General features: G+C 41.5%; 1 protein-coding gene across 1 annotated transcript in view; it reads left to right on the top strand.

The window, feature by feature from the left end:
• Nucleotides 1–22,386, top strand: part of IQCA1 (IQ motif containing with AAA domain 1) — a 181,221-nt gene that overhangs the window by 6,345 nt on the left and 152,490 nt on the right. The window contains exons 2-5 of the mRNA XM_017537737.2: nucleotides 3,412–3,736; nucleotides 7,080–7,199; nucleotides 14,963–15,154; nucleotides 16,252–16,323. Coding sequence (XP_017393226.1) covers nucleotides 3,412–3,736; nucleotides 7,080–7,199; nucleotides 14,963–15,154; nucleotides 16,252–16,323 — 709 coding nt within the window. The remainder of the gene's footprint in view (nucleotides 1–3,411; nucleotides 3,737–7,079; nucleotides 7,200–14,962; nucleotides 15,155–16,251; nucleotides 16,324–22,386) is intronic.

Genomic DNA, 22,386 nt, shown 5'->3' with positions numbered 1-22,386 from the left:
AATCTCGCTCTGTTGACTAGGCTGGGGTGCAGTGGTGAGATCTTGGCTTACTGCAACGTCCACCTCCGGTTCAAGCAATTCTCCTGCCTCAGACTCCTGAGTAGCTGAGATTACAGATGCCCGCCACCATGCCCAGCTAATTTTTATGTTTTTAATAGACCTGCAGTTCTCACCATGTTGGCCAGGCTGATCTGGAACTCCTGACCTCAAGTGATCCACCCACCTCAGCCACCGGGTGCTGGGATTACAGGTGTGAGCCACCATGCCCGGCCTTTCCTGTAGTAACTGATGTATTCTTTGTTAGTGATTTCCTTGGATTTTGCAGTCATGCCATTTACAAGCAGTGGTGTTAAAAATGGTTTATATTAATTTTTTGTGTATCTCCCTCGTCCCTTTTTACTGCCATTTTTGAGGGCATATTTCTAGCATTTCACCATTGAGGGTCCATTGGGTCACTGGTTTTCGGCACTTTGAAGCAATCATCATCCTCATTTTCTTGGGGTGTGGGGAGGGCGTTTTCATCAGGCCTGTGCCACTGGTTACAGTTTACTGAGCATCTTCTTGGCGTCTGTGAAGCAAGCTGGGGTTTTACTGGTCCGTCGCTGTATGGAGTTATACTTTCCTCTGTGTTGAACTGAAAGGCACTCCTGCAGTCACCCCTCCTGGGTTAGAGGGAACAATTCTTTTGATCTGGAGCTGTGGTCTGTTTTCTAAGTGGAATTTCAGATCTGAATTCTCAACAAAATTAGCCTGTCATTTTCCTTTTGAATGTTGTCCTGGCCCCAAACCCTACTAAGTCCACAAAGCAGCTTGAGCACTATTCTGTTTTATGTCAACAGTCGTCACACCTGTTAGTATGTTCAGCCTGTGTCCTCACTCAGGCCAGTGAGTGCCTTGGGTTTACGCTCCCTTCTCAGGTCCTAGAAGTCTGGGCTTTGGGAGACTCACACGGTGCTCAGCCTCTGCTCTTCATCATTGTCCACAGCCACACCGTTCCCTTGATCATCTCCGACATCGTTGCTTCTCCCAGCCCCTCCTGCTTGTCTGTTTGAGGTGGGGCAAGTGGAATGTCAGAGTCCCGGGAGTTTTGAACCAGCATGAGGTGTTGCTTTTACTGTTGTTCTTTCGAGTAATGGTGGTGGTTGTCCCTGATCAATATAATCATTTATTGGTCACTGATTCCTCCAGGAGTGATGGTGTGTTCTGTGTGATATTGATTTGGATGTGTGTCCCCACCCAACTCTCCTGTGAAATTGTCAAATTGTCATCCGTAATGCTGGAGGGGGGTCTGGTGGGAGGTGATTGGATCATGGGGGTGGATTTCCCCTTTTGTGGTGACAGTGAGTGAGAACGGATTGTTTAAACATGTGTGGCACCTCCCCGCCCTTCCTCCTCTCCTGCTCCTGCCATGTGAGACTCCTGGTCCCACTTTGCCTCCACCATAAGTAAAAGCTTCCTGAGGCCACCCCAGAAGCAGATGCTGCCATTCTTCCTGTACAGCCTGTGGAACTGTGAACCAATTAAACCCCTTTTCTTTATAAATTACCCAATCTCACTGGGCACTGTGGCTCATGCCTGTAATCCCAGCACTTTGGGAGGCAGAGGCGGGCAGATCACCTGAGGTTGGAAGTCTGAGACCAGCGTGACTAATATGGAGAAACCCCATCTCAACTAAAAACACAAAATTAGCTGGGCATGGTGGTGCATGCCTGTAGTCTCAGCTACTCAGGAGGCTGAGGCAGGAGAATCACTCGAACCCAGGAGGTAGAGGCTGCAGTGAGCCAAGATCGTACCACTGCACTCCAGTGACAGAGTGAGACTCCATCTCAAAAGAAAAAAGAGAAAATGCAGGAAAGGGAGAGCAGGCATGGATGAGAGGGGATGGAGGAAGAGCAGAGAACGTGGGACCTGAAAGCCAGCGGATGGGGCTGGTAGGATCAAAAGCAGCTGTTCCCCTGGGAAGACAGGAGGGGCCTGGTCCTTCTGGGGCAGGGCTGAAATTGGAAGACTGCTTGTAAGTCTGTACAGGCCACGTTTAGGCTGCCAGTCACTTGTATACCCCAGAGAGCAAGTGGCTAAGCCACTGCCAACCAGGCAGAAGATGGCACATGCAGGCAACCTGGACTCAGGACGCTAGGCACAGGTAGCCATGGGAGTGGACGGCTGCCCTCTCCCCTTGGCATAGGGAAAGACCTTACAGAGAGATACCGACATGTGGGAGGTTTTCCTTCATCAGTGGTCAGGACTCTACACACCCACTTTCTGCAGCAAAACCCCTTCCCAGACACACTGACCTTCCAGTTCATTTTTCAGTCCTGGTTCATGAATGTAAAAGCAAAATAAAAAAAAATCACCTGAAATGTGATGGGCAGGGGCCGGGGTGGGGGGAGGTTGGAATCTCCACCATGAATGTGTTGGCCCTGTCAGGAAAAGGGGGGCCACTTATCAGGTCCTAATAAAGGGACCAGTAATGAAGATGTGGACACAGTGTAGGGAAACCAGCAAGGGATGGAGCAGTATCCCAGGGCCAGCCACAGCAGAGCCACCACCATCTTAAGTCTTTGGCAGAAGGGCACACCCAGCCTTTGTTGCCTCGCTAGGGGTGAACAAGAGGGTCAAACTCTTCTACCCTCTGGCTTCTTCTCTGTTCAGTCCATTGACTCAACTCACTAGAATGAGGGCAGAGAGCCCAGCTGGTGCATTACACAGAGCTCCGCCTCCCAGGCCACAGTCTGCACTTCATTTCTTACACTTTACATTATGGTTCTAAGATTCTTAGTTGTTGCCTTTCATTGTAGCTCAGTCATTCATTTTTCACTGCTGTGTAATAGTCCATTGGTGAATATACTACAATTTATCTATCCACCCTCTTATTGGTGAACATCTGGGTTTTCTCCAGGTTTTTTACTATTATTTTTAAAATGCTACTGTGATCATTCTTGATGCATATTTTAAAGGTTCCCTAGGGTGTAATTATTCATTCATAGTGTATGCATATGTTTAACTTAATAAGAAAATGCTACATTACTTTTTAGAGCTGTTGTTCCAATGTATACTTCACTAGCTGCGTATATGGACAAATCAGTTAACTATTCTGGATATCAACTTTGTCATCTTTTAAATGGATATAATAATAGTAGCTTCCTGGGTAAAGTGAGGAAAAACTTTATATCATCTAGACAAAATGCTTTTAAAACCATTTATTTGATGACAATAGTGGTGTGCATATTCAGAAATCATGAGGACCTCAGAACAGGATATAAATTATCTAACAAGCCTTGCAACTACATACGATATTCTTGGCTCACACTTGATTCTGTGTTATATTTTGTTATACCAGATGCCCAATATTTATGTTTTACCCAGTAACTTTTATCTACTGTGCCATCTAAATTTTCTATCTTCCCTTAGAATGTATGATAAGATATGGCATCAGACGCAAGAAGCCCTCAGTGCTTTACTCGATAAAGAGTCTCAAAAGATGATTGAGCCACAGAGAAATCAAGTGTTCATCTTCCAAACGTTAGCCACCTTCTACATAAAGTATGTGCAGATCTTTAGAAACCTGGAGAATGTCTATGACCAGATCATCCACCCCCAGAAACGAATACTGATCAGGAAAGTCCTGGACGGGGTGATGGGCCGCGTCCTGGAGCTGAAGAACGAGATGGTGGAACTGGAACTCACGGAGTTCCATTATTTTGATGACATCCTGCAGGATCTAAAGCTGACCCCCGTAAGCACTCCGTTGTTTTCTTCTCAGTTGCTTTTTGTTATAAATGAGATATGTAGCCCTTTATCTGATACTCTACAGACTGCCTGTCCATGTTTACTAGTTGATGTATGGAAAATCTAAACATTTCCCTTCAATTACACCCTGCTGTCGTGGACAAGGATTGGGTTCCCTTTGTTTCTGGTGTAGATGTATCTGCACACTTCTTGGCTGTGTTAGGTGCTGCTGCGGCTGTGGTCTTACCTGACACTGTGGTGTCTGCACAGGACCGTTGGAATGCAGTGGGCCAGCCCTTTCATAAGCACCCTTGAAGCACAGACCCTCCCAGAGTCCAGGAGCAGCTCCCACTCCCCTCTGTTTCCATGGGAAATCTCCCTGTAGCCTGTTGATCGCAGGTTCCCTATCGCCAGGTGCATGCACCTCCTCCTTACTTTGAGTCAGTGGTGGCCCAGGGGAATGTATGGCTTATGTGGCTGTGGGCCTCAGATGCCAAAGAAGAGCTCACGTGTTTGCTCTCCCTCCTTCCCTCTGTCTCTATCCCCCTCGTTCCCTCTCTCCCTGGAGCTTTCCCTGCTAGCACTTGGCAACCACAGCTCCCTCCTGCGAGCATTCGGCCCCTGCTGCTGCCCTCTGACCTTCCTGCTGCTGCCTTCTGACCTTCCTGCTGCTGCCCTCTGACCTTCCTACTGGCACAGGACATCTCTTCTGACTCAGGCTGGCTGGGCTGCCGGGGCCACTGGCCACCTCCCTTCAGTGTCATGGTCCTGGGAGCCCACCTTCATTTTGAAAGGAACATGTTCTTGAAATAAAATCAAAAGAAGAAAGTGTTTAATATTCTACATAGGGTTTCATGTTTCTTCTCCATGAAAATATTTGGGCTTTTATAAAGGTATCTTTCTGAGGTAGACTTTCCTCACATTATTATTTTATCAGAATGGAGTAATGAGAATAACTGAAATGAATGAAAATGTTGACGATTATTTCAAAAGTTTTATGTTTATTGCATTTATTTATAAGAGCATGGGTTAATCACCAGATTTAATCCAGTATACTTTACTCACTAAAGTGAAATATGAACAATTTAGGATAACTGTGAAACAAGTAGTTATGAAATCATATTCCTAAATTTAATTAATGAAGTCATATTACATTTATTAGTTTAATTTCAAGGATACGAAGTCATGCCTCCATCTGTTAGGAATAGTACATTTGGGGCTCTATGTGGTGGTCTCTCATGGCCCTGCCTTTCCTGCTGCGTCAGCCAGCCTCTCTGCTCCAGGGACTTCATCTTCTTAAAGGCCCTGTGTCTGTTGCCATGGGGATGGGGCCCCAAACACCAAGAGGGGTGACAAATGAGCAGATGGCATCCAGGACGCCTTCATGCAGAGGGCGGTCAACAGTGTTTTCCGGCAGTCCTGGAAATAGTGACTGAACCATGTGCTGTCACTGCAGCCCATGTGGTTGGGCTGGGCTGAAGGCATCTTCATTCTTGGCCACATCCCCAGTGCTGACAAACACCCAGTTAGGTTCTTCCTTTTGGTTCCATGAGTTCCCCAAATTTTTCCTTAAACTGCCCCTTTTAGCTAAACTAGTCCAAAGACTACGTCTGTAACCTGCCACATGAGGAACCTTTCCTGATAGGCCCACCTCAAAGAGAGAAACATATGGTGGGGAAGAGGTCTTCTCTGCTGCCAGAGGCTTCCTAGATTCCACTCCATAGGAAATGAAAAGTCCTATGGTATCAGGGATGGACATGGAAGGCATCATGGATGGAGATGGAGCAACTAATATCTGTCTTCGCCTCTCTTCCATTCTCAGTGACTCTGTTTCCTCATCCTCAAAATCCTAACTATAATTTTTTTTTGAGATGGAGTGTTGCTCTTGATGCAAAATTATTAGGTTTAATTCAATGGTGCAAGCTCAGCTCACTGCAACCTCTGCCACCTGGGTTCAAGCAATTCTCCTCTCTCAGCCTCTCAAGTAGCTGGGATTACAGGTGTGCGCCACCATGCCCAGCTAATTTTTGTATTTTTAGTAGAGATGGGGTTTCACCATGTTGGTCAGGCTGGTCTCAAACTCCTGACCTCAGATGACCCACCCACCCCAGCCTCTCCAAGTGCTGGGATTACAGGCATGAGCCACCATGCCTGGCCTGCTAACTGTAATTTTATGATATGAAATGGACCAGATGGAACTATAACATAATGAATTTTGCCTTAAAAGTACCACACTTGAATGTGCTTATTGGTAAATAAAATCACATTAAATCAAAGTGTCGTCATTCTTCTCTGACCGCCCTCTCTCCCCAGGCCACATTCACCCACTAGACTCTGCTGGTTCACTCTTCAATCACTCCCAACATTCCACAAACCTAAGAAAGGTTTTATGTTCAAAAGACATTGTCATGGGATACTGTCCCAAGACAGTCAGAAGCCATGGGGATACTGTCCCACCAAGTCCTTGAAATGATACCCTCTTAGGCTTTAACATGTACTGAGGGGAAGGCCTATCCAGAATTCTCTGTGCTGGAGGGAGGTTATGGAGAGTCACACCTAGAATTGGAAAAAAAATAAATAAATAAGGTAGCCAATTCTGAAGACAAAGACCTTTGCTTCCCTGGTCAAAGCAGCCAGGGGGTCTGACAGAGATTCCAGGATGATGTTTCTCAGTGGGATTGGTGGAAGGCATACCCATATCCTTATACAGTACTTCTATATGCCTTTCTACCCAATTTGGACTGGTAAATATTCATCTGACCCCTGCTAGTTTGAAATATTTGGTAACATGCACAAATGAATGATAGAAGTTTATTATATAAAAACAGTTTTCATAATAAAGCAATTAATTTTGCAAATAATTTTTGCAATGGGTAATTTTGGTAAAAATAAAACCAAATTATGAGGGAAAAAATGTGACCATTTACATACAAATAGTCTATGGTGCCAATGATAAATTATTAGGTATAATTCAAAGATCTCTATTCCTGAATACTTTACTACTCCAATTTCAACCATTATTTTAGGTAAAATGGGGTAATATTGTATTTCTTTAAAGAAATCCACTAAGTGATCATTAGTTAATCAGGAGGCCTAATTGATGTGCACTCCTGATGTTATTCTGTAATTATTAAAGCAGGGGTTATGGTTACAATTTTCTTTTTGACTTTGTGTCTCTTTAGTAAATGAATTTTCTTCACTCCACTGGCCTCATTTTTTTCTTAAATGAAAATGGGAAGTAAGGCAAGCGTCTTTGACATGTGCATCTGCATCCTTACTGTATACTTTAAATAAATTCGAGTGCTGGTATTGTGACAGAAATGCTCTTGTTTGTTCTTTCTCTTCTCTAGCAACAATTAGATATTCCCATACCCAAGTATTTTTTGAAGGAGAAGTTGGAAGTAATAAAAGGAAGAGAGAAAATTCTTGCTCAAATATTAGCCGACAGTGGAATAGACACATCTGAAGTGGTTTGTATATCATTTTAACAAACATTAATCCAGAATCTGTGAACTTCCTTTTTCTGCTGTTCCTAATTGTGTGAGCAACACTTAGGTTATTCTCAATTTAAGGAGAGAATGATCCCCCCGCCCTTCCTTGTTATACAGTACGTAAGAAGTTGCATAACTTTTGAGCTCTTGAAAAATCATCATTTTTCAAGAGCTTAGAAATTGAGATCAAAACATAATGTTTTTCTGCTTAAATCAGTAGCTGTTGATTATCAACTCAATTGAATGTTTCATCTCATATTCATCTAGCTGAAATCAGAATCTAAATGTTGTTCATGTAAAATAATTAGGTGCTGACATAACTTACAAGGAACTTGAGAGTTACTACACTTTCTAAAGATGCTGATTGGCCTTTTATAACTGCAGGTTGAATGACATGGTTTGGCTATGTCCCCACCCAAATCTCATCTTGAATTGTAGCTCCCATAATTCCCATGTGTTGTGGGAGGGACCTGGTGAGAGGTAATTGAATCATGGAGGTGGGTCTTTCCTGTGCCATTCTCATGATAGTGAATAAGTCTCACAAAATCTAATGGTTTTATAAAGGGGAGTTTCTCAGCACAAACTCTCTTGTCTGCCACCATGTAAAATGTGCCTTTCACCTTCTGTCATGACTGTAAGGCCTCCCCAGCCACATGGAACCATGAGTCCATTAAACCTCTTTCTTTTGTAAATTGCCCAGTCTTAGGTAAATCTTTATCAGCAGTGTGAAAATGGACTAACACACTGAGTGGCCCTTGGATCACCTTGAATGGACTGTAATGGGGGAAGAATAATCCTTAAAGATAGATCCCTCCTGGGAAGCAAGGAGCAGAATCCATTTAGTTCTGTGCCCTGATACCTCCTTTGTCCCCAGGATTTGTGCAGCTCCATTTTTTTCCTGTTTCCACAACTGTCTTAGTCCTGATTCTCACGACCACCTCCTGGATTCTTGCAGTTATCCCCCATGCAGCCCACTGGTGGGCAGTCTTCTTCCCACCCTTTCCACAGGGCACTGTCCCATCTACCTTCTGGCAGACCTGCTTTATCATTTCAGTAACTTACTGCCTCGCCCCTCTGGCTGGCCTTCATGGCCTAAGCAGTAAGGCAGCACTTGTCCTTTCAGCCTGGGACACTCCAGGGTGAAAGGGGCACTGTGAGTAACTATGCTGAGGCTGCAGCTGCAGGCTAGGGTCCCAGGATAAAGAAGCACCTGCAGTCTCTCTACAAATAGCCGTCATTGGGTATTGCCAGCCTCAGTGATGGTGTTAAGGAAGATTCCAAGTGTATGCTGAGGATGGCAGGTGAAATGCATGCCCTGTGTTTGCCAGCTCAATGCTGTCTCTCATGTTGCGTATCCATGCTGGATAAAGGGCTTGTTCTTCTTTTTTACATACCTGCTCATCAAAATGGTACCCATTCTGTGGAGCCTAACTTGATACACCATCCTGCAAGAAACCTTTCCTGACATACTGGCTTAGTCCATTTTGTGTTGGTATAGTACCACAGATGGGGTAATTTAAAGACAATGGGAGTTTATTTTGCTTAGGGTTCTGGGGGCTGGGAAGTCCAAGATTGAGGAGTTGCATCTGATAAGGGTCTTCTTGCTGTGTCACAACATGGGAGAAGGAATCGCATAGTAAGAGAGCAAGAAGTAAGGGGGTGAGCTCATCCTTTTAGCAGGAAGTCATTCCCTTGATAACAGCATTAACTCACTTTGCAAACAGAACCCTCATGACCTTATCACCTCTTAGAAGTCCCACATTCCAAAACCATTGCACTGGGGACTAAGTTCCCAGCACATGAACACTGGCACCATGTGAGATATGCCACATGGTATGTGGGACACATTTAAACCATAGCACCCATCTGACTCAAGATGACCTCTCCTTCCTGTGCCCCTGCTCCCAACTACTGGTCCCTCTTTTACACTATGAATTCCTTGAAGTCCATTACAGGGCCAGCTTATTTGGGGGTCAACTAGCCATCCTTTCACCATCCTGTGTCTGTGCCTTCTATCCATGCCTCAGTCAGAGCGAAGCACTTACACCTCATTTAGTTCCCCCCAAAGGAATCCCTTTGCAGCAGTGATGAGCATGGCAGAATTACTAAAGACTTTATGGTGGAAAATGGAGAAGGGAGATTACATTGCACACTCTATGGTGAAATCCTAAAAATTCCTCCTTGCCATTTCGTCTTCTCACTGTTCCTCTTCATTTGTTCTTGGCCACAGCAGGGAGGCAGGCTTCTTTCTTCCTTCTTCAGCATCCAGCCTTGGCCAGCTCCTATCACCTCCATCGGGTTAAGCACTTCATCTCCACCCAGTCTCATTTCAGATGTGCTGAGGGCTCAGAAAACCACAAGAACTCTGCTGTGACTTCCCCGTGCTCTTTGGTGTCTCATAGGACCCCTTTCTTTCTTTCTTTCTTTTTTCCTGAGGATTTGAATTTATTTTTAAATAGATATGTTTTATAATTTACCAGTTCAGAAGCTTCCGCCTCTATCTTGAAAACCAAAGTTCATATAGTAAGAGAAAAGGTAATTTTGATAAAGAGAATTTCTCTAGCCTGAATTGGTTGAAAGAAATCAACGTAATCATCATAAAAATCTAGCCAAAGAAATTGAGTCCAAAAGAGGTTAAGCATGCTGCTACCTATTGTTATAAATGAATCAAAGGGTATGAAAAATAAGATGTCCAGATATTCAGTTATTCAATACCTTATTAGAACCTCTGCTTCTCACTAAAGATATACTAATATTATTTACTGTTACATACCATGTAAAAAGAAGGCCAAAATTGTGAATGGAATGTGACATGTCTACCTTACTGTTTCATACACAAGTCAGAAGGCCCTGAAGTCCTTTTTAGCACAGTTTTATTATGAAAGGGCTATCCCTTATCTGTTCAGTTACAGGGAATATCATAGCAGAAAGATTTCAGGAGATGGAAAGAGAATGAACATGAAAGTTTTGGGATCATTCATGAAACAACAAGTTCTTTTTTTTTTTTTTAGAAGAAGAGAGAGAAAAAAAAAAAAAAAGAATGAGGGAAAGGAAGAAAGAGGAAGAGGAAGAGGGAGAAAGAACAGGGGTGTTGCTTTATTGCCCTGGCTAGAATGCAGTCTAAAAATGGGTATGCCTATAATTGTGTTTAATAATAGAGACATGAAAAAAAAATGAGGGAAGAAAATAACTAATAAGCAGCCAACCAGTATTTCATTTAAACCTGTAAATAGATGTGATGTGGTACTGATAAGAGTGTATATTTTGTGTATTTAAAGTGGAGAGTTCTATAAATGTTAATTAAGTCTACTTGTTCCGGATCTGAGTTCAAGTCCTTGATATCGTTAACTTTCTGTTTCATTGATCTGTCTAATATTGATGTTGAAGTCTCCCACTGTTATTGTGTGGGAGTCTAAGTCTCTTTATAAGTCTTATATATCTGGGTGTTCCTGGATTGGGTGTGTATATATTTAGGATCTTTAGCTCTTCTTGTTACATTGATCCTTTTATCATTATGTAATATCCTTCTTTGATTCTTTTGATCTTTATTGCTTTAAAGTCTATTTTATCAGCAAAAATTGGAACTCCTGCTTTCTATTTATTTATTTATTTTTGCTCTCCATTTGGTTGGTCAATCTTCATCCCTTTGTTTTGAGTCTTTGTGTATCCTTGCATGTGAGATGCGTCTGGATGTATCATACCAATGGGTCTTGGCTTTTTTTGCCTGTCTGTGTCTTTTGATTAGGGGATTTAGTCCATTTAAATTTAGAATTAATAATAATATATGTGAGTTTGATACTGCCATTTAATGTTAGCTGGCTGTTTTGCCCATTAGTTGATGTAAGTTCTTAATTATGTTGATGTTTTTTATTTTTTGGTATTTTTTAGAAAGGCTGATACTGGTTGTTCCTTTCTATTTGTAGTGGTTCTTTCAGAAGCTCTTGTAAAGCAGGCCTGGTGGTGATGAAATCTCTGAGTGCTTGCTTGTTCACAAAAGATTTTATTTTTCCTTCGCTTATGAAGCTTAGTTTGGCTGAATGTAAAAATTCTGGGTTGAAAGTTCTTTTCTTTAAGGATGTTGAATATTGGCGCCCATTCTCTTCTGGCTTGTAGGGTTTCTGCTGAGAGATCTGCTGTGAGTCTCATAGGCTTCCCTTTATGGGTTACATGACCTTTCTGGCTGCCCTCAGTATTTTCTCTTTCATTTCAACCCTGGTGAATCTGGCAATTATATGCCTTGAGGCTAGTCTTCTTAAGGAATATCTTTGTGGTGTTCTCTGTATTACCTAGAGTTGAATATTGTCCTGCCTTGCTAGGTTGGGAAAGTTTTCTTGAATAATATCCTGAAGGGTATTTTTGAGCTTGGATTGATTCTCTTCATCACATTCAGGTACACCTATCAAGCGTAGATTAGGTCTTTTCACATAGTCCCATACTTCTTGGACACTTTGCTCGTTCCTTTTTATCCTTTTTTCTCTAATCTTGTCATCTCGTTTTATTTCATTAAGTTGGTCTTCGACTTCTGATATCTTTTCTTCTGCTTGATCAATTCAGCTGTTAAAACTTGTGCATAATTCGCGAAGTTCTCGTGTTGTATTTTTCAGCTCCATTAATTCACTTATATTCCTCTCTAAATTGTGTGTTCTTGTTAACATTTCTTCAAACCTTTTTTCAAAGTTCTTAGTTTCTTTGCATTGGGTTAGAACAAGTTCTTTTAATTCCCAGAAGGTTCTTATCATCCACCTTTTAAAGCCTGCTTCTGCTAATGGGACACAGTCTTTCTCCATCAGGCATTGTTCCGTTGCTGATGAGGAACTGTGATCCCCTGTAGAGGGAGAGGCGTTCTGATTTTGGGTATTCTCAGCCTTTTTAGGCTGGTTTCTTCCCTTCGTTATAGATTTATCCATCTGTGGTCTTTATAATTACCATCTTTATAGTTGGGTTTCTGAATGGACGTCCAACTTGTTGATTCCTGGCGCTAGAATCTGAGCAACCCACTGTGCCAGCGAAAACAGTGGCGTTAAGATTGATGGTGCTTTTCTGACTCTGCACCAAGAACCGCGGCACCAAGGCAGCGACAAAACCGCCTTGCTGGCCACAAGGGTCGCGCTGGCGACCCGTGGGACTCTTCCGCTGGGAATCTCCTGGTGCCTGAGCAACAAAAATTCATCTGAAAGTGTGGCGTCCTCTCGTTCTCTGCGCTTTCAGTGGGAGCTACAATCCCGAGCTGCTAGTGATCAGCCATCTTGGATCATAGGACCCCTTTCTTTAGCTGCTCATATACAATATATACCCCAAGAAGAGTATATACAATGTATACCCCAAGGAGAATTTTGATGCATGAAAATTCTTGTCCATTTCCTACATTAATATCCACTGTGGCCTCCTTAAATGCTTAAAAGTGTTTGACTTGTTGAGTTCCCTACTCAAAATTCCTTAGAATTATTTGATAATGGCCCCAAGTATTTTCAGAATGACAGCCTGGAATCTAAAGGAAAGAAGTACAATATTAACTCATGTTTGCTGGATACCATATGTTTTAAGTTTTTGTGTGTTAAGTTCATCATCTTATTTAATGCCAGAATGATACTTGTTCTACTCTAACCTGACAAATGCATTGTTGACAATGTGTGCTCACTACTAATTTGAAGCAGTGAAATCTTACTGAAAACAAAACTCAGAGTGATTGTTATGTGAAGGAGCTTCCTCATAAGCAATCATATTCCCTGTGCTATGTTGAAGGATAGTGGATGGCTCAGTGGAAAGAGGGACAGTCTGTTCAAATTGGTCCCCTCTCTTCCTACCCACAGGACCTTGCATACGTTACCTTACTTCTTTGGTCTTCAGTTTTCTTCACTCTTAAGTGGTCACAGTAACACTGGCCTTGGAGTTTGCTCTTGCGAATATGATGAGCATGCATACAAAAAGCATGTGACATCTACAGGTTCTCAATATGCATGCCCCTTTCCTCTCCTTCTCACTCCTTCCTGTGCCCCCAAGCCTGGCCGTGTTACACAGAGAAGGGGTCGTCCTGGCAGCAGTGGCCATGGGGACAGCACCCCACACATGAGGCTTCAGCATCTTGCACCTTGCACCTTGTCCTGCTGTGGCAACCATTGCTGCCCTCTGAGGCCCGGAAACAGGCTTTACCTATGCTTTGGTGCTTTTCTTTTTAAATTTATGTTAAAATTCTTTTTAGAGACAGAATCTCACTCTGGTGCCCAAGCCGCAGTGCAGTGGCATGATCATAGCTCATTGTAGCCTCCATTTTCTGGGCTCAAGTGATCCTCTTGCCCAAGCCTCCCAAGTAGCTGGGACTACAAGTGTGTGCCACCACATGCCACTAATTTTTAAAAAATTCTTTGTAGAAATAGGAGCTTACCTTGTTGCCCAGCCTGGTCTTAAATTCCTGTACTCAAGTAATCCTCCCACCTTGGTATCCCAAAGTGCCAGGATTACAGGTGCGAGCCACCGTGCCTGGCCTCTGGTGCTTTTCTGGCTCCGGTGATCTGTCTTTTCTACTTCCATCCATGCATGGACATCCTCTGAGCCAGGCCACATGCATCCCTCTTACCTCGCTCCAGGAACAGCAGTGGGGCCTCCTTCTTGAGCTTGCTCAGAGTTCACACAGGCCTCACCTGCACCCAGACCACACAGGCCTCAGCTGCACCTGGAGCTCACCCAGGTCTCAGCTGCATCCAGACCACACAGGCCTCTGCATGCACCCAGCGTTCACACAGGCCCCACTCGCACCTGGAGCTCACACAGGCCTCTGCACGCACCTGGAGCTCACACAGGCCCCACTCGCACCTGGAGCTCACACAGGCCTCTGCATGCACCCAGTGTTCAGACAGGCCTCTGCATGCACCTGGAGCTCACGCAGGCCTCTGCACACACCTGGAGCTCACACAGGCCTCTGCATGCACCCAGTATTCACACAGGCCCCACTCGCACCTGGAGCTCACACAGGCCTCTGCATGCACCCAGTATTTACACAGGCCCCACTCGCATCTGGAGCTCACACAGGCTCCAGCATGCACCCGGAGCCCTTGTTCTTGTCCCTCTTTTCCCAAAAAATGGCATAGCCCCTCACCTGACTTTGTTTCCATATATGCCACATTAGATCTTCCAAACAACGTTTTACTTTCCAGCCCTGATTTTTCTGTTTTAATAGTACTCATCGTGTTTGAATGTTTTAAGATGCAAGTTTTAGACACTGGAGGACTTTTGATATATAAAATTTAATGCCCCAAAAATGATTTCGACATTAGTTGTATTCACTGGGTAATTCTATAATTTATTTTAAGATCAGCATTTTACTTCACATATGTTTTAAATTTTAAAAGCTCATATTAGTGGTATGTTTTCTATTTCTATGTTTCTACTCTTAAGTTAATGAAATATTGTTAGCAATTTCAGGTTTTACTGAATCAATTTTATTGACATTTTTGTATATTTGCTGCCAACCTAAAATATCAAGGAGCTAATTAGTATTTTGTACAGAAGGGTAAAGGAAAGTCATGGGGTCCTTAAATTTGGGATCACAGCATGAGCATGGCAGGTTATCAAAATATACATCATTCATTGGAAAAATGAACAGTGTTCAGCAGTTCTCACACTTGTTATCAACCATGGGGACTCTTAGCAGGATTGTGTTTGAAGTAAGCATGTGTGATGTGTCTGGAATCAAATGATGTGGTTAACATGTTTAAACATTGATATATCTTAACTGTTTTTTGCAGAAATACTCTGTAAAGAGTATCCCTTTGGATGAGGCTGTAAAATTAATCCAGATTGCTGAGAGGGCTCGGCAAGGTCGCCTAAGGGCATTATTCATGAAGCAAATCTTTCTGCAAGAATATAAAGCAAAGCAATCCAAGATACTTAGCAAGAAAGTGATGGATCCCTGGGCTGCTGCACTCCGTATTCAGAAGGTGCAAACACAGGGCTCCTGGAGTTGGGGTACAAGGTGTCTTATATACTAAAGATGCATCCCAACTTAGGGGGTGAGCTCCAAAACTCAAACCCCAAATCCTATCCTTAATAGAACTGGGTTACATTCCACAAAGATTTATTAACTTACCCTGGGGAAACCATTAATTAAGCTCGGTCATATTTTCAAATTTTTACTCTAAATAGGTGTTAAACTCAGGGCATTTTATTCAAATATTGTTAAAGACCATTGATAATTGTTGAATGTTGATAAAATGCAGTGAGGATATAAATCCGTAATGAATTTTTTTAATACATTCACACACAAATATATATAATTACAAAAGTGGGAGCAGGCCTTAATAGCTTCCAGAAACATGCAACAGCCATCACTAATAACCAGCACATCAGTGTCCCTTCTAGAAGGAATCCTTAAGGTTTTAAGGTTTCCTTTTCTTATCAGATAAGCATCATGGATTTATGCCCCATTTTTTTCCAAATAGAGGCTACGGTTACTCACAGGGAAACGCAGCAGTTGGCAATGTGATACGAACTAGCATTAGGTTTCAGAGAAAATAAGTCTACGGACATAAAATTGGGCCAGAGATCAGGACTCTTTGTCCCTAATTTTCGCTGAATAGGAATAGGAGAAGGTGGTGGGGAAGGATGGATAAGACATTGTTTTCTTTCAGATTTCTGTGGGAATGTAAAGTTTTAGCATCTGCATTAAAAGCTTGAGTTGTACAATTCTTGGAGGTTACTATATTTCCCCACATTACTTTTGACATTTTTCTTTTAAAACCATGATGTGCCATCCTTAGATCTAGCCTCACACTCCTGCTACCTAGAAGTTTCTCTTGAAGAAACCAAGGTAAAGGAATCTCACTAATAACAATTGCAGGTCAGTTCTGCGGTTCATTCTTCTTAACAATTTGTTTGCCTGTGATCAAGAATAAAGAATATTCCATCAACACACGTACAACCTAGAGCTTATGATTAGTTGGCATTTTGAGATGTGCAGCTTATACAGGAGAAACAGCAGACCATGTTTTCTTTATATTTTTATGTATTCAGCAAGAAACCATTTATTTGTTTTTAGGCTTGGCGAGGTTTCCATCAATGTAAGAACACCGAAAAACTGAGAGAAAAGGAGATGATCTTCCTGGGTATGGTGAGTATTTTTTAAGAGATAGCACCTGGTTTTCTTAAAGACCATAGAATACGTGAGACTGTGTTTTCTTTAGAGAGTTTTTGAGGGAAGAAAGGAAAGAAAAATAAATGATTTAATGGAATGGAGTCACCCGTATGATACAGAAACTGCCCAGGGAGATGTGAGGACATCAGGGTTATATCCATTTACACGTCTCTGCACAAGATGCAGAAAGCGCTAGATGTGGAAACAGGCTAGGAGCTGTCACAATCTGCTATTCCTGTCTCATGTCACAGGTGCATACCACTTTATTAGTATGGACGGTCACAACAGTGGGTTTACATTGATACAGCTGGCTTTTTCTTTGGTGACGGTGATTACTGAATTATAGAGTTGGAAAGGTGGATTAGTTATCTATAGTCACATAACAATGTTATCCAAACTTTGTAGCTTAAAATACCTATTTGGGCTGGGCACAGCGGCTCATGCCTGTAATCCCAGCACTTTGGGAGGCCGAGGGATTGCAGATCACAAGGTCAGGAGATAGAGATCATTCTGGCCAACATGGTGAAACCCTGTCTCTACCAAAACACAAAAAATTAGCTGGGCTTGGTGGTACGCGCCGGTAGTCCCAGCTACTCAGGAGGCTGAGGCAGGGGACTCACTTAAACGCGGGAGGCAGAGGTTACAGTGAGCTGAGATCACGCCACTGCACTCCAGCCTGGCAACAGAGCAAGACTCTATTTAAAAAAAAAAAAAAAGCCACCTATTTGTTGTCTCACAGTTTCTGAGGGCCAAGAATCTGGGCACATCGTAACAGAATCTCACAAGGCTGCAGTCAAGGTGTCAGCCAGGGCTGAGGTCTCATCTGAGGGTCAACTATGGAAGGAGTTGCTTCTAAGCATGCATCGTCACCAGCAGGATTCTGTTCCCTGTGGGGCATCAGATCCTGGGCCACAGTTCATGCCAGCTGTTAGCTGGGGGCAGGCCCTAGCTCCATGCCATGTGGGCTTCTCCAGATGGCGTTGGCTTCATCTAAGTTAGCAGGGAGAGAGAGGCTGCTCAGAATCTTATGCAAATGATCACAGAAGTGGCATCCCATCGCCTTTTCCCAGTCATATTGGTTAGAAGCAAGTTATGGGGCCACCAACACTCAAGGGGATGGGATTACATGAGGGAAGAGGACCAGGAGACAGGGTCACTGGGACCATCTTCGAGTCTGTCTGCTGCTAAAGATTTTTCTGCGTGCTTTGCATCATTGAGTGCACAGCCTCTGAAGAAGGCTAACTCGTCCTCTGCCTGAGCCCCTCCTGAAAACAGAACCTCTGCCTCCTACAGGAGCCCATTCTCTTTCATTGAACTGCAATTGGCCTCCCTACAGATCCCGCTGCCAGGCTGGGCTCTGTCTCCTGCAGTAACCCAGAATGTGTCTTCTTTCCCTTTCACATGACAACTCCTCAAGTACTTGGAAGCGGCTGTCAAACCCTCTGAAGCCAATTCTTTGCAAAGCTCATTATGACCAGAGATGGGACCAGTCCTCATGGGGCTTTTTTTGTTGTTGTTGACCCACTCAGTTTTCATTGAAGGACATTGTAATTTTAAAAAGAAAAGAAACAAAGCCCTTTTGGGACTTGTTCCAGCATTGACCAAAGGTGTGTTCTGGTGAGCTGCATGACTTGATGCCCCCTATTTAGTGCCCAGATAAAAATGTTGAAGTGGTAACATCGATAAATACAAAGACTATGTCTTTGAAAATGCTAATAACATACAAAGCTCTAGTGAGGCTAATCAAGAAAAGAAGAAAAGAAAATACAAATGTATGACCAGTATGTATATATGTGTGTATGTAGATATACAAACATATGACATATATTATGTATACATACATATATGAGACATATATATGTGGTCATATACACAATATACAGTGACCACAGGCACTAGCAAATTAAAAACTATTAGGTGATGTCATGAGCAACTGTGATCATAAAATAGAAAATATTGAACAGAGAAAATTGTCTAGGGAAGTATAAATAGCAAAACTGATGAAAGGAGAAGAAATCTAAATGATATAATCATGTAGCAAATGCTGAAAAGATTTTCAAAGTCCCTCTGTTAGTTTGGATCCTGTGAGAGCAGAGGGCATGGTGGAATTAGGCATACAAGAGATATATTAGGAGAAGGTCTGTAAAGAATAAAGGGAGACCCCCAAAGAAGTCAGGAAGAACCCTCAGGTCAGGTGGCTGGGAAGGAGGCACCAAGGAACGAGGGCTGAGAAGGGGGAGTCTCTGACTGTAGCACAGTGTCCATAAGGAAACTTAAATCGCTTTTAAAAATCCATGCTAACCAAAGAAAAGAGAACCAAGAAGGATGATACTCAGTTTGGGCAAGGACCCAGTGGCAGTACAATCTCAAGGACTGCTACTGAGGGTTTACATGCCCACCTTTCTGAGTTCAGTTTGTCTCATTACAAACACACCTTTTTTTCCCAGTAATACCAAACCTTGGAATTTCTTTGCTACAAAAAAAAAAAAAGCCAAGAATATGAGCAAAGTATACAGTATGTAGCTATTCATATCAGTATAATTTTAGAATTGTAAGAAATTGGTGCCCAGAAATAGTTAGTTATAATATTCCATTGTATATCTCTAGAAGTGATGTTTTAGAGTTTCTACATATTTTGGGAAATGTAAAAACAGGACACCATGGTCCTATTTTTAAATTTTTGCTTAGTCTGACATCTGTCAACAATAAACATGTATTTTATTTCTGAAAAAATTACAGATAAAATGCATGTTCAAAATTATGTCAGAGGGGAAAAAGACATGAATCGTGACTTAAATAATTTGTAGCTTTTAAAATTGTGCCTTAATTAAATAATAGTCAATTTGAAATACATTTTGCCAATTCTATGTACTTAACGTGTATATCAGGTAGGACAAAAATTGGGATATGATTTTTTTTCATTTCTGTATATTTATAACAGTAGACACAGTAGAAATGTCAGAGAATCATGTAAGAAGTGGAACAAATACAGCATTTTAATCAATGTGAGGATATGGTTTTCTTTATAATGTTCTTTTCTTTTTAGGTTTAAGTGTTAATTTCCAATACTGCCTTCCTCTTTTCACTTTCAAGAAAAATAAATAAAGCGGTCCCCACTATGTGGTTTTGATACTTTAAATCCTTTTGTTCTGTGATCAACCATAAACATAACCATTTAAGTCACATTTTAATTAAGTCTTCTTGTATAAATATTAAATTTTCTTTTCAGGGATTTTAGGATTTAAAATAAAAGATTTTGTTAGCAGTATTAAATAGAACTAAAATACAATTTAGTTCGGTTTTCAGGATATTGCCATGTAATTTTCATTGGTTTTATAATGGCACATTGTAAATGACAAATGACACAGCAAGTTTGTTTAGTTTTAGGATAGTTTACATTTTACTCCGGCCCTCGCCCTGCATTGCTCCACCTGCAGTCATGGCCTCTTCACATGGCCTTTGTTGTTAGCCCGGAATTGTTTTGTTTGAGGAAGGAATTCAAATCCATGTTCCAGAAACTTGGAACTGCCTAGTTGCCTGATGAAGGGGCATGGTCTCACGACATCTGTGTTTGTAAACTCTCAAATTGTGGTAACCAGTCTTACTCCCTTAAAAGCCATGGGAGTTAACCCCAGAAGAGCAGATATTAGTTCAGAAATGTATTGATTTTGTCACCTACATTCTTGATTTCTGTTTGATCTTTGTATTTCAAAAGTAAACCAATATTTGTTTTTGGAAATTGGGAACCCCTTCGGACCCAACCTGTCTTTTGCTTTTTAGTTGTTTAGGTGTGCTGTCAGAATCCAATGGGTCAGCAATTTCTGCCAGTTGTTATAAATTTTTATGATTTAGAGATTCACCATAAAAGAGAAGGAAATTCTGACCCATGCTGTAACATGGATAAACCTGAAAGACATTATGCTAAGTGAAAAAAACTAGTCACAAAAAGACAAATACAGTATGATTTCACCTATCTGCACTATCTAAAGTAATCAAATTCATGCAGGCAGAAAGTAGGGGGCGGTTGTCAGGGCCTAGGGGAAAGGAGAAAAGAAGAGTTGTTGCTTAATGGGAACAGAGTTTCCATTTTCAAGATGAAAAAGTTCTAAAGATCTGTTGCACAATAATGTGAATATAGTTAACACTACTTAATTGCACACTAAAAAACAGTTAGAATTATTGTTTTATAGTCAGAAACATACTTTTTAATGCCGGCGTATCACTGCATTATATGTCTTATCTTACATTTTTTTACCACAATTAAATTTGTTTTAAAAAATTCACTGGCATGTTGAAATGTATACTGAAATTCTATATAAACCATGGCTCTTAGCTAGTGGCAGAAATACAAAATAAAAATTACATGAGATTCTACTGTAATTTCATTGACTCTAAGATATCATCAATTGTAAGATGCTTCATTACTTTTAGGTGCCCTTAAGAAAAAAATGCTGCCAAATAAGCCCAAACACAACTGTGATTGTAATATGTATCCATCCCTAATTTCAGATATGCTAAACTATGAAAAATATGCATCTTAGAATTAGTGAAACGGAGCAAGTGGTGTCTGTCTTATTAGCAAAATATTAAAAGGTTTTAAAATTGTAATTATTGACAAGGTGGTGATGAGATGCTCATTCTTAAGACAAGGAGTTAAATGGACTCAACCTTTCTGAAAGCCAGTTGGCAAGTTGCCACAAGATGGTTAAGATATTTATATTCTTCATCCTTAAGTTATATTTGTTTCTTAAGATAACCACCAAAAATAGAGATTTAGGTGCATAGAAGTTCCTGACAGTGTTCCTTTTAATAATGAAAAATTGGAAATATTTTAATATTCTTACAGTATGTATCAAGTTAAATAATTACAGTGTTAAATAATTTATGATGTAGTGATATACCAGCATTAAAAACAATGTTTCTGACTTATTTTGACTACATAAAAATGCTCAAGGTAAAAATTCAGGATTTAGAATTATACATATAATGTGTATAATTCTAAAGCATATAGACTTCAACTAAAGTATAAAGACTTCAACTAAGTATATACACACATCCATACACATACAAAAGAAAGAAAGAAAATATGCCAAGTCTGAATAAAATTCATGTTTTAATGTGTGAGCTTTGGGATATTTCTTTTTTGTCTGTAATCATCTGCATTTTCTAAAATAGTCAAATTTTACTTTGTTAATGTAAAAAAACCACACATTTAAAAGTAAAAGCAGCCTACCAAAATGTCAGAATAGAAGCAATCTAGCCTCGCTCTCCACAACAGAAAATCAAAACAAATACCCAGCACCAAGATTAGTACCAGCAATATCCCATAACTCGGATATGAAGATGAGATGACCTCCAGGGCCACAGAGAAGTAAAACAACTCTGAGCTAATAGCAAGCAAATCAGACTTCTATATCCACAATGCTCCTCCCCCAAGTCTGCTACGCACCTCATGTATGAAAAGTCCCTCCCAGACTAATGGTTTCTACACTGAGATCAAAGTAAACAACTAGATTTCCCATCTTGGGTTCCCTTGCAAGAGAACTATACCGGCCTCAACCTACAGAAATCATCGTAAGTATCTATAGGGACAAAAACTTATTAGGGCAGCCAGAGACAAAGAGAAAGGCAGGACTAGCGTCCCCAGCCCACAAAACTCTTCTCTGTATCTTGGCCAAAAGAGATGCAAAATCAGAATGACTATTCAGCAGCACCACACTGTAGGAAGCAGGTTCCACAGGTCCCCTGAGCGCAAGCCACTAGCCAGCCTTCCTGCATGACAGGGGTATCCCCTTTGGGATATGAAGAACCCTCCCCACTGGGACAGGCAGCACTCCAAACATTTGCTAGAGCAAATGCAAACCTGGACTTAAGGTTCCAACCAGTACTAAAAAGGAGGCAGTGACCTAGCAATAAAGGAGATTCAACAAGTAAATTGCAAAAGCTCTAAGCAAACTTATCAAAAGGAAACCAAAACAATCCAGACAGAAAAGACTAGAATAAATAGCTAATTCTTCAATGAAAAGACGTAGACATACA

Source organism: Cebus imitator, unplaced genomic scaffold, assembly GCF_001604975.1.
Source record: "Cebus imitator isolate Cc_AM_T3 unplaced genomic scaffold, Cebus_imitator-1.0 Scaffold106, whole genome shotgun sequence".
NCBI classification, from domain to species: Eukaryota; Metazoa; Chordata; class Mammalia; order Primates; family Cebidae; genus Cebus; species Cebus imitator.
This window is presented reverse-complemented; position numbering and strand designations above follow the sequence as displayed.